The sequence below is a fragment of the Equus asinus genome, chromosome 22 (genome assembly GCF_041296235.1).
Source record: "Equus asinus isolate D_3611 breed Donkey chromosome 22, EquAss-T2T_v2, whole genome shotgun sequence".
NCBI classification, from domain to species: domain Eukaryota; kingdom Metazoa; phylum Chordata; class Mammalia; order Perissodactyla; family Equidae; genus Equus; species Equus asinus.
In genome coordinates, this window is record NC_091811.1 from 11785385 (window position 1) to 11808573 (window position 23189).

Consider the following 23189-nt stretch of genomic DNA (forward strand, 5'->3'; position numbering starts at 1 on the left):
CACAACAGTGGTCCCACAGATTAGGACCATACGCCTAGGTGTGAGTAGGTTACACCATCTAGGTTTGTGTAAGCACACTCTATGATGTTCACACAGTAACGAAATAGGCTAACACATTTCTCAGAAGGTATCCCTCTTCTTAAGCGAGGTATGACCGTATTTCAAAGAAAACTATAGTGCTTTCTACACATCAGACACAATGAAAAAGGAGAGAAAAAAGAGGCATGTATAAAAACCATAAGTTATTTACATATATATAAAATAATGATAATGTGTGTGTATTCTGTCCCTTCCTGACAAAGGTTGGCAGGTGAAAACATGTGAAATATTCTTCCTTCAACCAGTACTATGGGATATGAAACAGGACCAGCATTTGAATAAGGACTAATGAAATGCAAGCCGTTGACTTATGAATAGAAATGTTAAGTCGCCAAAGAGTCATCTGAGTTTTACGCATTAAGTCAATGAAAGGGGGAAAAAGGGAAAAAATAATTACATAAATCTTAAGAATATCTATATAATTCTTTTTTGCAACAAATATGACAATAACTTATTATTCTTCACATGTAAAGATGTCTTACAAATCAATTAACAGTAGCACCCCTCCCCATCAAATGGAACTTGAATACACAGAAGATGGACAAACCATGTCAATGATCAAAGGAAAGTAAAATAACCTTTTCATTTACAAAACTGTTAAAGATGATAAAAGTGATTGCAGAGATGTGGTAAAATGAACGTTATCAACCTGTCGGGGAAGAGGTCTTCGGGAGGACAATCTGGATATATGTATCAGGAACCCTAAACAGAGTAATTACATTTCCGTAATTTTTTTTTTTTTCTGTAAGGATTGGCACCTAGGCTAACAACTGTTGCCAATCTTTTTTTTTTTCTTTTTCTGCTTTATCTCCCCAAACCCCCCGCCCCCCGTACACAGTTGTCTATCTTAGTTGCAGGTCCTTCTAGTTGTGGGATGTGGGACACCGCCTCAACATGGCCTGACAAGCGGTGCCATGTCTGCGCCCAGGATCCGAACCCTGGGCTGCCACAGCAGAGTGCGCGAACTTAACCACTTGGCCACGGAGCCGGCCCCAACATTTCTGTAATTTTATCTTAAAAATGAGATAAGCAAAATATTTGTATAAGTAGGTTTAAGTCAACATTATTTAAAATGGTGAAAAACTGTTAATATCCTAAATGTTTAATAATAGATGAAATTATATAATCATCACTATGCAATCACTAAAAATTCTGTTTCTGAGGAATATCTAATGTAACATGAAAATGCTCACAATGTTCAATAAAAAACACAGGTCACAAAATAATATTCAATATGATCCCAGATTTGTAATAAATGCATAAATGGCCTGCAGCAAACATGTAAAAATGTAAATAGTGATGATTCCTGAACTGCGGGGATTTTTCTACGTGTCATCTCCCATTTTCTTCAAGAGCATGGACATTCTTTTGGACCCAGAACAATCACTTCCCAAGTGATCTGGGGAAAATCAACTTGTATTACATGTTCTAAAATGATCTAATTTTATTAACTTTTTACTCCCTCCACTATGTGATCCCTGTTAACAGTCTAAAATTAAAATGTTCAAGTACCAAAAGCTTAGAATTTTTAAATTTTAAGGTGATGTATTAAAAACTGATGACAGTTGAAGATATTTTGATAACAACGAAGCAGGAATTTTAAAACTTGGGAAAATCATAAATGTAAATGATTACTGCTAAGTCAGAGGCTCTACATCATTTTAAAAGATATGTAAAGATTACCTCAAATAAGTTTTTTTAACTGAAGTGAAATTCACATAAAATTAACGATTTTAAAGTGAACATTTCAGTGGCAATTAGCATATTCACAACGTTGTGCAACCACCACCTATACCAAGTTGCAAAGATTTACAGCACCCTGAAACCAGCCCCATTAACCAGTCGCTCCCCGACTCTCCCAGCCCCTGGCATCCACCAAAATGCTTTCTGTCTCTACGGATTCACTTACTCTGTGTATTTCACATAAATGGGATCATATGATATGTGTCTAGCTGTTTTTAAAATACATTAACATTTGTGCTAAGCAGTTAAGATGTAACAATTGAGTCACTCAAATTTATAGCATCTTAAAAAATAAACTTAAAGCTCCCAGAATGTCCACTGAAGCTGAGGGGCAAGAAAGGAGGTCAAGCCCCTGCACTGGCACTGGCCTGACTACCAGTGCCCACCGTGGCCTCTTTCCTGTGTTTCCACCCCAAACTCAACCTCCACGTCTCACTCCACCTGTTCTCTGATCACTTTCCCCAGACCTCCTACCCAGCAGTACTGCTTCATCACTTCTTCAATAGAAACCTTCTCATGCCCTTTTCTCTTTCATCATAATGTGTTATAATTTCAGCAGTTCCCATCTGATATGAATTTAACAATTATTATTTTATATAAATTGTATCATACACATCTGAAAAAAATCTATGTTGTGCACCAAGGGTCTGTCTTAAAATTTCCGTGCTAATTTTCAGCAGCTCACCACCCCTGGGTAAAGCAAGTACTAATGAAAACACTCACCACTAAAGCCCAGGACTCACCAGCCAAAGATACTTCCAGTAGTGTTTTAAACTTAAACAGTTTGAACACTAATAATTTAAAAAACAAGTACAACCAAATGAACAAAAACTGTACAAAAAACTGAAGAGATAAAAAACAGTATCTTACACTGCAATTTTTTCTTTCTTTAAATGGAGTCAGTTGCAAATGGGGTGTGGGTTGGTGTTTAAAGGCTATATAGGCGAGAAAGAGGCCCGCTAGAATCAAGTAGGGATTTTAATGAGAAGCACTTTGAAATACTCTACAGGACTACAAATAAAATCTCCGGTTGAAGCAGGGCCCAGGCCTCCCCTCCCGTGCTCCCCTCCCCCAAGGGCAGGTCATCAGACTCCCTGGCAGCCTTGCCAGCTTTAGCAGCACACTTGAGATTGTACCACCACAACGAGCTCCCGAGCAACAGCAATGTCCAGATCCCCTGGTAAAAATAACCCCTGCAGCCCCAATCCCGGGGTTCAGAGAGACAATCTCTCTCCACTGCTATGTTCTCCAGGAGTCACAATTAAAAGACTTTTGGAGGCAAGAAGATTGGACTCCTGGGTTATCACTATCCGTCAGAAACCCTGCCTGTAAGGCTTTAAAGGCCTGAAGATTTTCTGCTGTTTAAACAAAAAAGCACAAAACTCCGCCCACACTAAGGTTTTCTGCAGTATATTTGGTACCATTACAGATACTCAGAGTCTCTATAATTCCATGGTTACCTGTAACTAAAACTAAAGAGAAGGGGAAAAAAAGAAAGGAAAAAAGGAAAAAAATCACTCCCAAGAAGAACTAAAAGAAGAACCTTTTAGCGTTTGAAGCTAAGCTTTTGCTTGCAGCAATGAAGAACTTTTGGTCTGTATTGAGACAACTGTGCAATCTGAAATGTAAACGAGGGCACTCAGGTCAGAGCAGGAAGGAGAGCTTCCAAAGAGGTGCTGGTTCCGAAGTGACAGAGATGGTGGAGAGGACCCGAGAAAGCAAGAGGAACCAGAAAACCATCTGAGAGCTGTGGCTGGCCATGAGCCATGAGGGCCATTCAGAACCAGCTGCTGCACTGGGGAGAGCGAGGGCGGTCCTTCTGGAGCTGCCAATCCAGAGTTATTACATGTTGGGCAATTTATCCCCTGGCAGAACAGGTATATGAACTGAAAAAAAGAGTTGTCCAAATATACTGAAGTAAATACAAATCTATAGTTTCTCCCTTTTCAGGGTAGAACACACTTAGTTAATGCCATCATCTCTGTAATGTACTATCACATTGTCACTTCAATTTAAGCCATGAAAACATCACTGCGGGGCAGGAAGAAGGTTCCACACTGTAAGGCCAGCCAAAGACATGGTCTAGAGTCAACCCAAGGTAACCCTTGCTGTGACCACTCCACTGTTTAATGTTCGGTGAAATGTAAAGCTGCAACAAGTGAAGTGGTTAAAACGTGGAGAGAGCATGAGAACTGGCCAGCACTGAGTCTGGACATGAGAGTTAGATTAGCAATCAACAGAGAAAAATCTTCTCAGGTAAAAGACAAGAGTGAGAGGGGGAGGTGTGCAAGGTGGAGGTGTGGGAGCGCAGGCAGCTTCTGCAGCCCTCAGCGTGAGAAGAGGCCACCCAACACCCCCATTTTGCCTGCCTCTCTCTTATTCATGGCCTCTTCCTTCACTTTACTCTCCTATTTGATTCCATCATCAAATATATCCTTACCTGTGATCTAGGGTCCTTAGGCCTCATTCCACTCCCATCTTGCCAAATTTTAAATCTCAGTAAATATAAGTATCAATTTTGTCCCTTCCTATAAGTGTGATGCTAGATAAAGTCTTTTAACTACTCTGAACTGTCACAAAATGAAAACACCAAACAGTTGGCTCTTGGATGCTGCTTGGTAAATCCTTTTAATACCTAGTTGTTGCCCCAAATATCCTCTTTTCACCGAACATTGCATCTCAACTACCACCTGATGCCCTGTCTGTCTTCAGAGAACAGAGGGACATCCAATGTGAACTCCTGATATTTTCCTTGCCACCTCAAAAGTTTGTCTTTACATAGGAGAAACGTGAGCAACTCTACTCCATGGCGAGCCTGCCTTGTAGGCCCTTCACCTTACGAGTCAGCAACATCCACGCTCCTCACTTGGATATCTTTCATGTCCATGCTATACCTCCAAATTAGGAAAAAAAAGGAACCTGCCACAAGCTCTCCACAATCTTGCCTCTTTACCCTTTCATGATTTGTTTTCTCTCATCATCATACTTCTCAAAAGGACATAACATGATAATCAATAAGAATCCATCTTTTTATTAACTAGTCAACTTCTTGCAACTTGAACTTTCATAGCTACCATTCTCTAATGAAATGTTTTTACCGCTCAAAGGTCATCTCCTCCTCTATTCCAGACCCCGCATTTCCAATAGGAGGGATTCTAACTGCCAGTGCCTGCTGGAAGGACTGCTCACTAACTGCTTTCTTACCTTCCAGTTTTTCCCTACAAAATCATTTATCATGGTGTGACCAGAGACGTATCTTCCTAAAACAAAGATCGAATGATATAACCTCCCTTACTTCTGCCTGCCTATGGAAGATATAAGCACGATAGTCAGGGGACTCCAAAATCTGTTTCAGCCTTTTCTTCCACTTTACATTATAGTATATCTATATGCTAGCCATATCCAAATACATGCTGCTCTTTGACCATATTATAGTCACGTGTCGCTTAACGACAAAGATATGTTCTGAGAAATGTGTCGTCAGGCAATTTAATTGTTGTGTGAACATCATAGAGTGTACTTACACAAAGCTACAGGGTAGAGCCTACTACACACCTAGGCTATATGGTACTAATCTTATGGGACCACCGTTGTACATGTGGTCCATCCTTAATTGAAACAGCATTATGTGGTGCCTGACTGCATGCACCATACTCTGGGCTTTTGTTTTCATTACTCCTGCATATTACTCCTCCACCCTCTCTGTCTACCATCAAAATCTTAGCAAGCCTATCGGGTTCAGGTGAAATATAGCTCTGCCTGTCCCAACTCTCCTTTCTTTGGCCAGCTCCAATTCCTTACCTCTTTGCATTCGTGAACTTCTATTACATATATATTTACTATGATACTTATCATTCTGATCTATATGAAATTAAATATGATGTGCTTATCATTCCAGGAGATTGTAATATCCAAGAGTTTGAACTCATGTCTTATTTTTATCATTCCTTCTCTTTCTAGAAATGCATTTTATGTATAAGAATGCCCTATAAAGGTCTGAGATTTTAAAAAATGATGTAAATAAAGAATTAGGACTAAAAGGAGTACACAAAATAAAATGGAACAATCCTTTTTGAACACTTAAAATTCCTCTCTACTCTCACACACACTCACCTCTTGCTTGATGGATTTGATGAACAGGTGGTCAGACATCCACCTAGGTTGCAACTCTGCCTTTGTGCGCTGTAGACGCTTTTCCTATGGTCAGAAGTGAGGAAAAGAAAGGAAGAGATAGATTAGGGTGTTCTCAGCTTCTGCCACTGCTGCCGCCAGTAGAAAAGTGGCCTTTAAGGCACACAGGTGATGGCTTTACCTACAAAGGGCCAAAGGTATCCTTAGGACAGTCAGTAAAGATGACTATTCAACTCCACAAGGTTCCAAGCCAGTTTATTCTATTAAAAAAACAAAACCAGAACAACTCATAGACACCAGGTGTCTCCTTTGTCAATCTTTATGACTGGCAAGAAATACCCTTAACTGTTTGTTTAAACATTTAAAAAAATATTTTGTTTCAAATTATTAAGGGAAAGCCATGCTTGATCACCTTTAGTTGACAGGAATGGCTCTGAAAGAGGGCGTCTGAACAACAGACGGCAGAGATCCCTGTCGAGGCGGTTCAGTGGCAGCAGTGAGAAGTAAGAGGAACTGCCCGGGCTGGGTCAGAAGGAGTAAGACAGAGAAGGGAAAGACTCACCAGCAGGAATCAGAGCCTGCCTGAGAGGCTGAGCCCTGAGAAGTCTGCAGAGGCTAGAAAGTGAGCGCCATAGGGAATTCAGAGGAGGAGTGTGAGGACTGTCTGAAGCTAGGCAACCATTTTGATGGCCAATCTAAGTTTTGTTTCTGTGGGATAAGCCCCATAGCTTCATCGTTGTGAAGTACTATTAAGAGGTAGTAAAGCAAGGGTCTTGAAGCCGAGTAATTTCTTTTCTTTTTCTCCCCAAATTCCCCCAGTACCTAGTTGTATATTATAGTTGCAGGTCCTTCTGGTTGTGGTATATGGGCTGCCGCCTCAGCATAGCCTGATGAGCAGTGCCATGTCCGGGCCCAGGATCCGAACCAGGAAAACCTGCGGCCGCCAAAGCGGAGCACGCAAACTTAACCACTCAGCCACCGGGCCGGCCCCTAAGATGAGTAATTTCTGTGGCTTCAGTATCAGTATCAGCACTATCCAGGTTTGGTTCTGGCATCACTTAAATCAAACAGGTAAAGCAACAAAGGATAAAAAACTCAATGAAAACAGGGGTGGTTTATACATTGTAAACATACTGCATAACAATGGCAGTTGATTTAATGAGACAGAGCGTTAGAAAGCTTTTCTGTTATGAAAATGACTAGGCCTACTGCAAATGCAACCCCAACTGTCAGAGGTGCCATGAGCCTCCTTTTCCCAAAAGCTACCCCAGCAGTTTTCTCTAATGTGCCTGTGAGCAACCCCTCTACAATCTTTAAGACCCCAACAGGAAGAGTCTTCAACTTAAAAAAAAAAAACGTAAAACCTTACCACGGAACTCCCTTTCAAAGAGATCATGCCAGTTTCCCTGCCACTAGCAATAGGTCAATAACAGTCTGGTTCCAACTGCGCCAAATCAGATGAAAGTTACTATCAAGGAAAAGTGGTGTTCTTGATACAGAAGGTGAGCTCCTTTTCCTCTGTACTTTACTATCATCTTTGGTGTGAATTATCTATACCCTTAATCAATTTACTTGTTAAAGATCTAATGCTTATAAGCTGTCTAAAGACTACTGTCTGTAAGATTAGCAAAAATATTTTTACTAGTCTACGTCCCCTTTATTTAAATCTTACCATAAAAATTTAACTTTATATGGTCAAAGCAGGCCTCACCTCTGATTCTCTTATTCCTTTAAAGTTTACAGGGCTGTCACATCTTTACAATTCATCCTATCTGCTTTACCTCTCTTCTGACTTGTACTCATTTTGGTAAGAAGTGTGGATATAGTTTTCTACCAAAATTTCTCATCGATTACCCACCACCATAAAAAATGAAAGGGACCAAGTGCCCAGTGACTGCTAAGTATTACACCAGGTACTATGATGACGTGGGTCTTTTCATTCCCAGAAAAATTCTGTGGAGTTATGGCCTTTTGTTTTACTAATGAGAAAAGTGAAATTCAGAGATATCAAGTAACTTATCCAAAGGGATAGCTAAGAAAAGGGCAGCACTATAATTTATAGAAGCTGAAGGGAAAGCTAGTCACTCCCACCATACCACACATTAGCCTTCATCCATCGTTCCAGGTGTCTGTGACTGCTTTACATACTACATTTTCATACGCAAGCATCACATTCTATTTTACCGATATGCATCTCAATTCAGATTTGAATCATAGGTTTTCTTCATTATCAGAGCAAACTACTTTTGGCCAAGACAAGTAGGATGGGTAGTGGTAGGTTAACACAGTTAAAGCAAGGGATTTAGAAAATGTATATACTTCAAGCACTTATTTTAACAATGTAGAAATGTTCCGTCACTCACCAATCCTACATGGAGGGCCCCATCGAGAGGGGTTTCCTGAGATTCTTTCATATAAATCACCCTCCTACTCCTTTATTTTTCCCTCTAGTTTTGTTTTTTTTTTAAGTGAAAGTGAGATGTTAAGGACATTTGTAATCCAAATACAGAAATCTTAAGATTTTAACAATTCTTTCCCATCCAGTCTTTACTGTTTTACCCTAATTTGACAGTCAACTTTTTAGAAGCAACTGATCTTTAATGATTTTTTTAATAAAAACTTTTTACACTCATACTTTATTGGTTTCATGATATTTAATTGTGTAAATTCAGTAATAAGTTACAATGGATACAACAGGTTGGCAAAAATATTACAACCGTTGATGAACATAAAACTCTGCTGAAGGCCAAGTTCAGCAGACTGTGAGGAGTTCATACTTGTGTCCTGCCTTGAGTAAATCCTTTATGATAGCTGGTCTATTAAATGAAAGCTCCTTGAGATGCTTCTAACATACACATGGTAGGACTAGTTATCCCACTGCTCCCACCTTATAATATTTACATTCACCTGGTATTTAGGAGGAAAATCTTTATCATTCTAGGATTTGGCTAAGGTTATAATAAATCCCAATTTATCTTGATGAATACTGACACCCAAACTTAGTCTTTCTTTCCAGAAAGAGACGTCTTAATATATTTACATTGAGACCTCAAAAACATGTCTAACAGTTTTGTAGCTTTTTCTTTCTTATCAACTACACACAACTCTAGTTAGATTCACAGCAAAATTTGTCTTGTTGCTACTGTAAATGGGTTTATTTTCAGTGATATTTAAACTTTAGGATGCACAAGAGTCACCCGAAGAGCTTTTACATCTGCAGGTTAACAGACACCACCTCTGACCTTCTGGCGGGGCCTGGGGGCAGGGCATTGACAGGAATCTGAGCTTTTACTAAGCACGCCAGGTGATTCAGATGCAGGACATCTAGTTACTCGGTATTATTACTAAGTTCTAATCAATCGACTTTATAAGTGGATTTACATTACTCCAGGCAAAACATTCTAAAACTTTGCCTCTTCTCTTCTTTTTTGTTATATTACACTGGACAAGACTTCCAAAACAATATTACCAGCACTACAGACTTAGGCTTAACCCTGCTGGGTTCTGAGTTGTTACTCTTTAGGTGAAGAGATGGTTTTACTTGTCAGTATCAAGGAGTTGATATTTATACTACTGAATGAAGAGAGTGTGTTTAATTTTCTGAGGAATAGGGATCTAAGACACCAATACTAAATGAACAGGTTAGCTACCTATTTCTTCATTTTTGACATGCTTGGAGATTATCTTCTCTGGAAGGTTTAGAAAATTTTACCTGTGAATAAATCCAAATAATTCTGGAGCTTTTGACGGGATTCTTTTGTGAAAACTCTTCTTCCCCAATGACAGGTCCGCTATGGTTTTCTATTGCACAATTTAGATTCTCTTTTTTTGGTAATCAACATCCCATTTCACTGAGGTTTGCAAATTTAGAGCACTGCACAGTTCTCAAAATATCAAATTTATTATTTCTTTTTTTTGGTTTCTGATTTCATGGTTCTTGAGAATTATATTTAAGGTTTATCTTAATTTTTTCTTCTCTTGCAAAGAGTCAATTCTTGAAATTTTTTGCATCAAAACCATCAGCTTTATGCATGTAGGTTTTTTCCTCTTAGTTATCCTATCCAAAAAAATCTCAGGTTGAACATTGCAGTAAAAAAGCAGAAATTATAAAAGAAGGTTTAAGCATGTTTAGGTATACGCCTTATAGATGATTTAATGTGCCATCATCAGTCCTAGCAATAAAGTCACATAAAAGATTACATAAAGTTATAAAACCATCTCTATAAAATAGTTAAACAATTAGATTATATATTTCAATTCTTGGAAAAAGCATCACGGTGAGCCACAGATCACAAAAACTACGTGTAATTATAGTGTATGGAATTAAGTATATTGATGGGGAAATGCAGACTTTTTTGCTCATTTGTGATAATGTAATTCTTTTTGTGTGTGTGTGTGTGTGTGTGTGTGTGTGCGAGGAAGATTGGCCCTGAGCTAACATCTGTGCCAATCTTCCTCTATTTTGTATGTGGGATGCCAACACAGCATGGCCTGATGAGCAGTGTGTAGGTCTGCACTCAGGACCTGAACCTGCAAACCCTGAGCCGCCAAAGCAGAGCATGTCAACTTAATCACTGCACCACTGGAATGGCCCCATGAAAACGTAATTCTTGAAGCACTATTTGTAAGTTCTTGCTATTAGAGAAAGGTGAATTTCCAGAATTTTCCCTAAAGCATCAACTTGCTTAATGGTTAGAAATATCATTGGATTCACAACAAATTAAATAATATATTTATCATTTTTTACTTCTCTAAAGGTACTGCAGCAATAATTTATAAATACTTTCTCTTCAGATTTCATGGGCAGGTGGTCAAGTTTTTGTCTTCTATTAACATGTATTAACAATCAGGAGTATTAGAATTACGAAATAAGCAAACTGAATAATTATTGAGCATGTGCCATAGAAAAGGCATCACACAGGTGTTGTGGGGGTTTAAAATGATGAGTAAGACATGGTCCCTAATCTGAAGATGCTTAAACAACTCACAGTGAAATTAAGTGAGGGATGAGGAAACATATTAGGGAAGAGAATCCTAAGATTGGGAGAAACAGGATGGCTCATGGAGATAGCTTTAAAATGGGGCTTTTGAAATAGTATTCGAATGGGTGGGGCAGACAGGGGAAAGATGTTGGAAAAAGTCATGAACTAGGGTGTATATGTATGAAAATATAGGATGTATGGTTTATGAAACAAATTGCCTTGAAGCTGGAGGAGGCGACTCATAGAGCTCAGGTCCAGTTGGGAAAAGAGCCGGCACTGGAGCGACAAGGATTCTTCAGAGCTTGCTGCTTAGTGGGAGAGAGGGAGGCCATAAGAAGACGATTTTAAAAAGCTGGGAGCATATACACAGAGGTACGCACAGGGTGCTCTGAGAGACAGCTGCAGGCTCAGGGAATGTTTCCTGAGGAATGTTACAGAAGGAAAGGTGGCTCCAGATTTGAAAAGCCCTTGTGGTACTGGGGGTGGGGGGCACTGAGGACTTCTTGGGGTAAGGAGAATTAAATTACTGACTCACAGTGAAGGAGAGCGGGTAGCATGAGGTCCCCTTTTAACACTCCAGATGAGAGAAGACAGAGGCTATACCACTTACAGGAGACAGGAGAATGTATTCAAAACCTCTAACGAATAATCCTTACGTAACATGGCTGGATAACCTCCTATAGAGGGAGGAATCACCGCATACCTTCTGGGCAATCATGTTACAGATTTCAGGCAGGAAATCCTCGCTGAGGAGCTTATAGAGCTGCCGTTCTCGAAGGGAGGTCCGCTCCCGAAAACTCTCTGTGACCTGTCTCCATTCTTCTTCTGTTTGGCAAAGGAGCCACCAAGTGCCTTGACCCGGCCCTTGGGATCCTAGAAAAGAAAAGGATGGGTTCATTAAACAGATCTCACTAGGAGCTTTTTTCCTATTTATTCTCAATTTCATTTTTACCCTGGGTCATGACCAAAACTAGGCAATCAGAAAAAACGGAGACCTATTACTTTTTAAATTTTAAGCTTGACAATGTATACTTTTGGTTTTCCTGTTACTATCACTATTTACCCCTAAAAGTTAAGATTGCCTACAGGCAATACAAATATAACTTTTGTGACCTTCATAAGATAGATTTTAATATCCTAAAAATGCTTAAATGTATTTACTTTCCATGCAATTGATTTTGACTTGAGGTTTGGCAGTCTTCCTTGTTTCATTTACACTGAGAGTGTAAACTGATATTTCCTGACAAATTTATGCAATCTGGATTACAGAAATGAAATCTAGGTAGGAAACCAGTATACTCCCTTATGCAGTAAAGCATTCTACATTAAAAAGATAGCTCTTTGAGAAGTTGCTCATTCATCCCACTGTTTGGGTGTCTATTACACTGAGTCCAGGTAACAGGATACAAGTGGAAAGACCTGGTCTTTACCTCTAGTTATTCATCAGAGGGAGAGATGGGGACAGGATCAAGTGTGAGGAAGAGAGAACTGGAGGGCAAGGAGAATAGTTAGAAGGTCACTGCAATAACCTTAACTGCTTTGTATGACTCTGGAAAATGAGAGAGTCACCATCATAATATAAATCAACCATGCTTACTTAATCCTTTCTAAACTCCAGCAAAGGTCATTACCATTTCTTGTCTGTGTCTCAGATACCAAGGAGTTTTCTTCTGGCTTTTCACTGAAACACAGGAAAAGGAGGTACCAGTTAAAACAAAGACATGTTCAAAATTGTCCTGTGCTTCCCCCATAAGGCAGACTCAATTAACTTAATACAAGGAGAGCGGTGTGTGTCAGGGGGGCAAAGGTCAAGATAAGGAGGCGCCGGCCCTGTGGCCGAGTGGTTAAGTCTGCACACTCTGCTTCGTGGCCCAGGGTTTCACTGGTTCAGATCCTAGGCGTGGACATGGCACTGCTCATCAGGCCATGCTGAGGCAGCATCCCACATGCCACAACTAGAATGACCTACAACTAGAATGTACAACTATGTACTGGAGGGATTTGGGGAGAAGAATTTAAAAAAAAGAAGAAAAAAACCAGATTGGCAACAGACGTTAGCGCCAGTGCCAATCTTTAAAAAAAAAAGATGATGAGTGACTGTCCTGAATAAACAAACACCAGGATGCAGGTGTGTTGGTATAGAGAGAAGGACTGCTGTATAGGAAACCAATGTTATGCTAACATCAATGAATAGAAAAATATTAACTTTTAAAACATTTTTTTTGTAATCAAACAGTTAAGTGTTAATAGTTAAATGCCGAGAAAAAAAGAACTATAGGGATTCCAATATCCTCCTCACTGAGGCAAGGCTGCCCTATAGACAAGGCACGTTTAATATAACCTCACATACAGCAGAGGGTAAGAACATGTGATCTGAAGGCAGACTGGCCCTGTTCAAGGCTTGTCACTCACCACTTGACCTTGGGAAAGCCAATTAACTTTCCTGTAAAATGGGGCTATTACTAACGCCTACCTCAAAGGGATGTTGGGATTAATATAAAATACAAAGTACTCGCACAATGGCATTAGGTATCACTGCCATTTATATTCCCGAGTCGTACAGGACATTCTCTGTGGACTTTTTTGGGGGCTTGCTCTCAATTATCTAAAGCAGTACTCTTCTACAGAAGTTTCTGTGAAGATTAAAATTTCTATATTTTTGCTGTCCGATATGGTAGCCACAAGCTACATGTGGCTACTGAGCACCTGAAATGTGGCTTGTGTGACTGAGGAACTGAATTTTAAATTTTATTTAATTAAAAAATATGTATATACTGTATTGGATACAGAGCTCTAAAGAGTAATACCACCAGTAGAGGGTAGTACAAGTCCACGTATGTTTGCTAGAATGATTCTATATTCCCAACACTTGAATTGTTGGTACTTACAAGAAAATGGAGATAGGCATAAAACGGCTTTCTGAACACAGGAGGAGGTGTGGATTGCTAACAAGATCCAAGCACAGAGGCCACATGTACAGAATACGATCAGAGACATTTCTCACAAACACTGGTAGGAGGAAAGCTGCCAGCTGCAGCCACGTTCCGGGAAGTTAAGTGGAACGCAGATTCTTATATGTAAAAATATCAAATTCTGATTGATTTATTCATAATCTAATTCCTAGAAAACACTTCTTAGTGGTTAATAAGCAACACAGTGAAATTTGGCCTACTCTAAGCATTTAGATTATTTAGTAGTTCTAAAATTTAGAGGGAAGAAGCAGTTTGTCCTGTGATTCAAATTTTTAAGAACATGACCTAACTTTCATAGGTAGATAATGACAGGTCTGATGGTAGAATTTCTTAAAAGAATTGCTGAAACGTAACGTAAACTTTCTTTGCTAAAATTAAATATAAAATAAAGACTATAAAAATGTTAAAGATCTGACCTTTTCTTTATTGTAGGAAATGGTATTTTAAACAAAATAATGCATGTTTGCTACTAAAATCTTGTAACAGGAAAGAATTAACTCCTGAACTCAGGTATGATATATAATTCTATTAAAATGCTGATTATTAGTCAACACTTAATCACAGAATTAACTTGCTCCACGCTCCTATGAAAAAACGTGCGGCAGAACAAATTTTAAAAGTTAACACATACTTAGCACTCACTACGGGCCATTCATTGTTTTCAGTTCATTACACTGTCACATTCACTGTCTTGTTCAATTCAATCCTCATTACTACTAGCATCCCCACTGTCCAATAAAAGAACAGGCTTAGAGAGGGGAGGGAGCTTGCTGGAGGTCGTGCAGCTAGGGCTTCGTGATGCCTAGCGCACACGCAGTAATTTCATGGGGAGTCTGATTGAGATCTCCATAATTTACGTCCTTCCCATGGCTCGAGTGAAGATCAAGGATGAAGGAACAAATGAAATTTAGGTCCCTCCCAGCATGAGGGTCTAGAACCATCAAAGACTAATGAGATCTTCTTACCTCACTGTAGTCTCTTCCTGGAGTTTCTTCCTTTTTGGGGGTCTTCCTCTTCTTTTTCCTGTTTTCCCAGGAACACTTGAGACATTCTTTTGTCCTTCGCTTTCCCTAAGAAATAGTATATTAATTAGAAATGTTCTGTCATAGGATTGATGGGTTACATACGACTTTTAAATGAGTAACTGCAGCTTTTCTGGCCGAGAGATTACTACAAAAGACTAAATGCAGCAGCCATCGGGAAAGAACAGGGGGACTTCCTGTCTTCCACTACTAGAGAGTGGAACCAAGGAAAACTGACCTTCTACACTATTAAAAACTGAGTAAGACGTAGCACTTTCTTAATAGTGAGCACTCCTAGCAATAGGAAAGTCTAATAAAACAAGCTGACAGCACTGTTCTGGGATGCTATTGATAGCAGGGGTCTCTTCCTCATTTAGGAAGGCTTATGTTCAGGCATTCTTTAAGGTCCGTCTAGTCCTATACTGACAGGGTAGATCACCAATTCTAGCAGAAAAAAGGTATTCTCAAGAAGTGACTATGAAAGAGGAAAACTGCTACAGTGAAATGACTGTCCTGCTCTGAGCTAACGTCTGTTGCCCTTTTTTTGGGTTTATTTATTTTTTACTTCTTCCTCTTCTACCCTAAGCCGCCCAGCACATAGTTGTATATTCTAGTTGCAGGGCCTACTGGCTCTGCTATGTGGCTTACCACCTCAGCATGGCCTGACGAGCGGTGCCATGTCTGCACCCAGGATCCAAACTGGCGAAACCCTGGGCCGCCGAAGCGAGCACGCAAACTTAACCACTCGGCCATGGGACCGGCCCCGCCCTTTCAATTTTTCTATGAAATAACTCTTTGCATCTCTTTGTGTCATGCTGTTATAGCCAATCCCTTCATAAGAAAAAACTTTTTTGCCGCAGAATTCTGATGTATTTAATTTTAATGACATTTTTTACAGTAGCTATCACAGCTTGGTTTTAAAGTGTATACCTGCTCAAATAGAGCTCTCCATTGGATTTTCCTTGTATAGGGTCCTCCTTGTACATTCGCGTTCCATAGAAATACCAATAGAGCGCCCCGGAATTGTCTTCACCCAATGGTTCCACACGGAGACTGTCTGCATCCAGACCCTAGGTAGAAAAACAGGGAAATGGTTGGGGAAATGGGGAACAAAACAAAAAAGGAAGACCTAAAATGAGGATTCAAAATTTATACTCATGATATACTTCATATACTCATGATAAACCTCATAATTAAAAAATGCCCAAGCAACTTATGTAATTTTCAATCAAGGCATAGGAAACACAGATAGAATGGGAAGCTGGTCACTTCTTTGATGAAGAGGATAGGGAAAATATTTCAAATGCTTCCTATCCCCATCGTTGCCCTCATTTCAGAAAAGAAAGAAAAACCAAAAGGAATTGTGATGAACCTATTACATGTTTGGTTTGGACTTACTGTTATTTACGTGTGCACCCATAAAGGGAAAGACAACTACAACACAAGGGAATCCAAGGTTGTGAAAGCGTTGTCCCATGTGATCCTGTGGCAGCTCCATCATAACCTATAGCAGCCTCTCATTCCAGCTGAGATCCAGCACCACAGCTCCCAACTTACCCAGGGTCTGACCTGCATTGGCATTCCCACTGCTAGTGAAGTCCTTGAGTGCTTAGCAAAGACCGTGCTAAACTGCACAATGATTTTTATACCATGTCCACGAACGGGGGTGAACTGAGGAGTCATCAACACATTTAATCATTTCTGACTGAATAGGATTAGAAACTGACCTCCCCCATGAGTGAAAAGCAACAACCCTGTACACCCTCACTTGGACAGAGACTTCTAAAATAAATGATGACAACAGAGTAAGAGGGAGGGAAGAGAGATTTACACCTTCCTTCTCCAACATAAATTTTGTAATGTGTATGTAGGGATGAACTTCACTTGTATATACAGGTTGAAGTTCTTAAGAGTTTTCAATAAATATTTCAATATGGTAAATCAAATTTCAGACGTTGGGAAATAACACTGAGTGGCTAATTTAGTTGCAATTTTGGCTGATGCCAGGAAGAACAAACACGTGCCTCTGATTGTTCCGGTGTCCGATGGGACTCAGCACACGTAAAGGAAGACAAAACCAAACTGGAAATTCAACCAAAATAACCCACAGTCATATAAATGCATGGCTTGGATTCCTCTGGCTACAGTGGTCATGGTTTCGTATCCATCGTTACTGTCAATCAAGAGTCCCAAGACTAGTAACACAAGCCAAACTCTGGCTTCTTTCAGTACTTCAGATTCTGCTCTCGGGAAAGGGCTCGCCAGTTAAGCACCTTGAGAAGATCAAAGACGTCATCTGCATCCAGCCGATAATCACAGAGTCGGTGCAGGATTTCCACACGAGTACGAAGAGGCAGCTCCTGGAAACTGGCTTCTCTCAGAGGGTTGGGTTTCCCTTCTTCGAGCTCCCAGCGGTAGTTGATGATGTCCTCCAGGTAGCTGTGGAACGTCTGGGGCCTACCACAAAAGTACATTAATATAAGATACAGAGGACAGGTGGGAAAGGGGAGAGAAGTGACGGTATGACAGCTCACAAACCTTAAACTGAAAGCAGGAAACGAGAAAGCAGTAATGGGAAGGATCTGAAAGTCCCCTGCTGATCACTTCATGTTATTACAGTATCTACCTGAACTTTCTATTGCCAAATCCCGAAGAAGATAAATACGTTAACAGGGTTTCTCGCTAAACAGGTTTTTTTTTTTTTTTTACTTTAAACCCCAGAAAGCACATTCTGGTGAAATAGGTAAAAGTTTTAAAAATCAATGGTACAGAGAGTGAAACTGAGGCAACAGTCTTCCCTTTACTCACACAATTTAAGAGACTCTATGCAGTTCAGATGGATATTCAGTTCAAAATTAGGTCCATAACTTAGAGGGCAAACAAAAAATAAACTCAATGTCTGCCTAGCCTAATCAATTTATATTTCAGGTTAAGATGAAAAGGTGGCAAATGATGAGCGGCTAAGCCAATGTGCAACTATAATTTTGCATTCTGTTATACACAAACTTTGGGGCATGTTACAAAATACTATATTCTAAATTTTGAAGATAATTTTTCAATAGGCAACATTTAAGACAGTTTGGTGGCAACTTAAATTTTTTCTGTTAGAGTTTGGCAATTCTACAATTGCATTTTCATTAGTACCTAAATGTGCCTATATAATAATACAGTGCTGTTTAATTGTTAGATGGTTATTCTATATCTCAACTATTAAAGAATCTGGATATAATTTCACTTAATGCTTGATTTAAAAATTTTTTCTCCCTACGCAGGGGCTCTGAAGGAGTTCTGCATCAACATAATTTTTAAAAGAGGCCTGTCCCATGGTGACTTATCGGCCACAGTAGTTATATTTGCAGAAAAGAGTCAGAGGAAATAGTCATGGAAAACAAACCAAAGGGCCTTAGGCAAATAAGAAATTAAACATTCTGCTTTTTCAGAGAGACAACAAACCTTATTTCCTCACTATTGATACCTCAACTGGGCAAAATGTGAATGTGTTAGCTTATCAAAATGCAGCATAACACCTGTAAATTGCAAGGCTCTCACAAATTCACTTTGACTGCAGCATTCACATCCAAAGCCTGAGCACAGGCATTTGAATACCTGCTTGTGCCACAGTGTGTTGGGACTGGCTTCCTCTCCCCAGTGCCTGTGAAGCTCGTGCTGCTCTTTGGGAAGGAGGAGCTGGGCAAAAGCACTTCAAACTGGTGGCAAAAGCAGACAGTGTGGCAATGGTGATTTGAAAGTGAAATGGGGTGTTTTTTAAAAATTGGGTTTTTTCAGTAGCGACGACTATGAAGACAACAATCTCTCTTCAGTAATAAATACCTTTATCTATTACATGCTTTCTAGAATTTCTAATGCACACCAAGCATCCCAAACAAGGCATGTTTTTCCCACGGTAAAATAAAATATGGAATCTATGACATTGAGATCATTTCACCAGAATGTAGCTTTGCTGGAAGACAGGGCAGGAGACAGGCTGGACCAGACTAGGGAGGCCCTCCTTAGCATACCAGTCCAGCGACCATCGTATGTGTGTAAACAGTGTTGCTCTTTGTGCCTACAATCTGTCTGAAAGCCCCTACTTGTCTCAAAGAATTGCATGTTTGAGATTCCTTTCCAATAGGCCTATTATCCTACTCAGTTTCAATTACATCACTTTTGCTAGAAGTTTTCTTAAGGCATCTCCATACCTTGAGGGTTTACAATTCAAGATAATTCCTTTTCCTTGTGTGTGTGTGTATATATATATATATATATATATATATATATATATATATATAAACCTTCTCATCTAAATCTATATCCCTTTCTTTTAAACATCAGAAATTCAAGGGGGAAAACCTTTGAAGGCAATCTGGCCAAGAGTATTTGAATCAAAAAGGCTTCAGGAAGCTAAAAATTAGGCTAATACTTTCTACTTAGAGGTTCTTAATCTTCTATTGGACATAAAACTTTCAGAATTTGATTAAGACCATATATTCTCTCCCCTCAGAAAAATGAGCACACACACAATTTTGTGCACACTTTCAGATTTTGCTACTTACAGAAAGACGAGTAGAGTGGCACGAAGCTGCTAAAAAGGGATATAATATTTTAAAAATTTCTCAGACTACAGTTATAGAGTTTAGGTTGCCTGGAACATTCACTGACTTAGTCATCCATTCAGCTCAGTGCAATTCTATCTTAATGACTTAATTATTGCTCATCTTTCTCAAATTACTCAGAATTATAATGAAATGTTTCAACAGAATATGGTAACAAAAAGATCAAACCAACTGGAGGTTCTGAACACAACCAAGTCTACTCTTTCTTGTCTGAAAAACATTCCAAACGCTGTTAAATGAGCAGCTTTTAATTACCCTTCTTCCATTTAATAGTGAGAGAGACAGAGACAGAGACCCACTTTCCACACTCCCAGAGTTAGCCATTTCTTAGAATCCCAGCCGAGAATTTCTCAGTTTGCTTCAGACAGAACATGCTTCTACTGGTGAGACCAATGTTGACAAGAATGGCATGACCTGAATAAAGGGTCTTAGCACAAGTCTCAGCTGGCTGGAGCTGGCAGAAACCGACTCTGGAGGGCCACAAATTTTAACACTTGCAACCTGTTTTAGAAGGTCACAGATGAAAGAAGGCTGCTGAGTTCTTTGAGATATGAAAGGGTATCCCTAGTCTACTTGCAGGGGAGCAATTATGGCATGGCATCCTGGGTAGCACAATGGAGACTAAATGAAAAAACCCCCTTCTCCCCTTTGCTGCAGCTATCTGTGAAACAAATGAAGTACACATATGCACATTCAAGCCACATTTAACATGAGTACTGGATTGAGATAAAGAAGCAACAAGTAAAAGGCTCCATAATAACACTTGATAAAGTGTTTACCCTTAAAGATTGTAAAAGACCCAGGCCAAAATAATTTTAACAACATCTCTTCTCTAAAGCTGTATAGTGGCTGCCATAGCCAACATATCTTAAAATCATAAGGATGTAATAAAAATCATGGCAATTTCAAATTAAAGGAAAATATGACTAAGACACAAAATATATCTTTCAGCAGGGAAAGATGTACACAATATAGATTTTAACATGTGTTTATGAATATTTATGTTGGGTAAAAAAGAAAAGTATTAAAAGTCAAATGGAAATCAACATGTAATAATCTTTAAAAAGATAAAGGACTTATTTATTTTTTTGCTGAGGAAGATTGTCCCTGAGCTAACATGTGTGCCAATCTTCCTCTATTTTGTATGTGGGATGCCCCCAAAGCATGGCTTGATGAGAGGTATGTAGGTCTGCACCCAGGATTCAAAACTACGAAACCTGGGCTGTAGAACTGGAATACGCAAACTTAACCACTACATCACCGGGCTAGCCTCAATAAAGGACGTTTTCTAACGGAAGCCAGATGGGATCCTAAATACTATTTGTATGAATGGGGAAGTCTGAAGTGTCAAGTGTAAGGTGTGAAAAGGTACAACAAAAATTCTGAATAGCTTCTGATAATTTAAGGATGCATATTGCCAGCCCTAGAACCACTCAAACACGCAAACACACACAAATAAGCCAATAAATGAAATAAAGTGAAATGCTTAAAAATAATGCAAAAGAAAGCACTGAAGGACCAACAGAGGAACAAAACTCAGAAGGAAGCATGTGAAAAGATGCTTGACATCATCAGTTATTTGGGAAATGAAAATCAAAACCACAATGAAATACTAATTCATATCCACCAGGATAGCTAAAATTAAAAAGACAGATAATAACAAGTGCTGACCTAGACATGGAGAAATTAAAACCCTCATACACTGTTGGTAGGAATGTAAAACAGTGCAGCCACTTTGGACAAGTTTGGCAAGTTGCTCAAAAAGGTAAATATAAAACTACCATCTGCCCCACCCATTCCACTTCTAGGTATATACCCAAGAGAAATGAAAACATTCATCCACACAAAAATGTGTACACAATCAATCAGACAAAGCAGCATAATTCATAATTGCTAAAAAGTTCAAACAGTGCAAATATCTATGAACTAATGACTAGATAAATAAAACATATATCTATACAATAGAATACTTTTCAGCCATGAAAAGGAATGAAGTACTTGATTCATGCTACAACATGGATGAACCCTGAAAACATTATGTTAAGTGAAAGAAGCCAGACACAAAAGGACATATCTTGCATGATTCCACTTAGGTACCTAGAACAGTTGAACATAAAGAGACAGAAAGCAAATTAGCGGTTGCCCGGGATTGGAGATTGGAGGAAATGGGGAGTGACTGCTAATGAGGTGCTTTTGGGGACAACAAAAATGTTCCAGAATTAGATAGTGGTGATGACTACATAATTTTGTAAATATATGAAAAACCAATGAATTGTACATTTAAAAAGAACCCCAGAAGAACAAATGGAAAATCAACCATAGCAATAACTGCACTACAAGTAAATGAACTAAACATCTCAACTAAAAGGCAGAAACTGTCAGGGTAAGCAGAAAAAAAGCAAGACCCAACTATAGGATATCATCTATAAGATACAATGTAAATACAAAAATACAAACAGTAAAAGGATAGAAAGTTATATACTAGGCAGAATGAGCACAAGAAAGCTGAATGGTTCTATTAATACCAGTCAAAGTAGACCTAAAGACAAAAAGCCAATTCACTAGGAATATATAACAAAGCTATATGTGTATATCCAATAACAGGACATCAAACTCATGAAACAAAAACTGACAGAACTAAAGGAAGAAATGACAAATCCCCAAGCATTGCCAGAGATTTTTAATATCTTTTCCATTAATTAGTATACCAAGTAGACAAAAGAATCAATGAGGACAGAGATCTCAAAAATACTACCAACCTGACCTAGTTTACATTTACAGAATATGTACTCAAAAACTGTAGAATACATATTCTTTTCTAATGCATGTAAAATGTTCACCAAGATAAATCACATACTGGGACATAAAATAAGCCTTAAAAAACTTCAAAAGACTGCAATCTCATAGGGTATATTATTTGAACATATGAAATTAAGTTAGGACTCACTTACACTAGTATATCCAGAAATTAAATAACACACCGTTAATAACCCATGGTTCATAGAAGAAATAACAAAATAAATTAGAACATGTTTTGAATGATGATAAAACCACAGCACATCAAAATTTGTGGGATGCAGCCAAGCACTGCTTAGGAAGAAATTTATAGCTTTAAATGGCTGTATTGAAAAGAAAAAAGGCTCAAAACCAGCACTGCAACTTAAGAAGAAAAAAAAGGAAAACAAGCTAAAGCCAAAGTAAACATAAGAAAATAATAAACACAAGAAATCAATAAAACAGAAGAAATTAATAAAATAGAAAGCAGGTAAACAATAGGTAAGGTAAAAAGTTATTTCGTCAGTAAACATTTGAAAAGTTGGGAAACCTGTAGAAAGAATAAAGAGGGAGAGGACCAACAAATTACAGTATCAGGGATGAGAGTGGCACTATCACTGTAGACCATACATTAAAAGGATAAGAGAAGATTATGAACAGCATTACAGAAATAAACTCACAAACTTAGATAATATAGACAAATTCCTTAAAAAGTGTCAAGATAACTTACCAAAAATGACTTAAGAAATAGAACACCTGAAAAGCCTAATCTATTAAAGAAAGTGAATCAATAATAACAAAAAACTTGCAAAGAAACCTACAAACCCAAAGGCTTGAAGTGGTGAATTCTTT

General features: G+C 38.8%; 1 protein-coding gene across 8 annotated transcripts in view; it reads right to left on the bottom strand.

The window, feature by feature from the left end:
* CECR2 (CECR2 histone acetyl-lysine reader) overlaps positions 1–23189 on the bottom strand; it is a 185301-nt gene that overhangs the window by 49054 nt on the left and 113058 nt on the right. For 7 of the 8 annotated variants that reach the window (XM_070495004.1, XM_070495011.1, XM_070495010.1 and 4 more), the window contains exons 3-8: positions 17223–17406; positions 15880–16019; positions 14893–14997; positions 12587–12636; positions 11659–11828; positions 5956–6039 (exon numbers count right to left, since the gene is read on the bottom strand). In XM_070495004.1, coding sequence (XP_070351105.1) covers positions 5956–6039; positions 11659–11828; positions 12587–12636; positions 14893–14997; positions 15880–16019; positions 17223–17406 — 733 coding nt within the window. The remainder of the gene's footprint in view (positions 1–5955; positions 6040–11658; positions 11829–12586; positions 12637–14892; positions 14998–15879; positions 16020–17222; positions 17407–23189) is intronic. The other variant, XM_070495008.1, reaches the window with a different exon arrangement.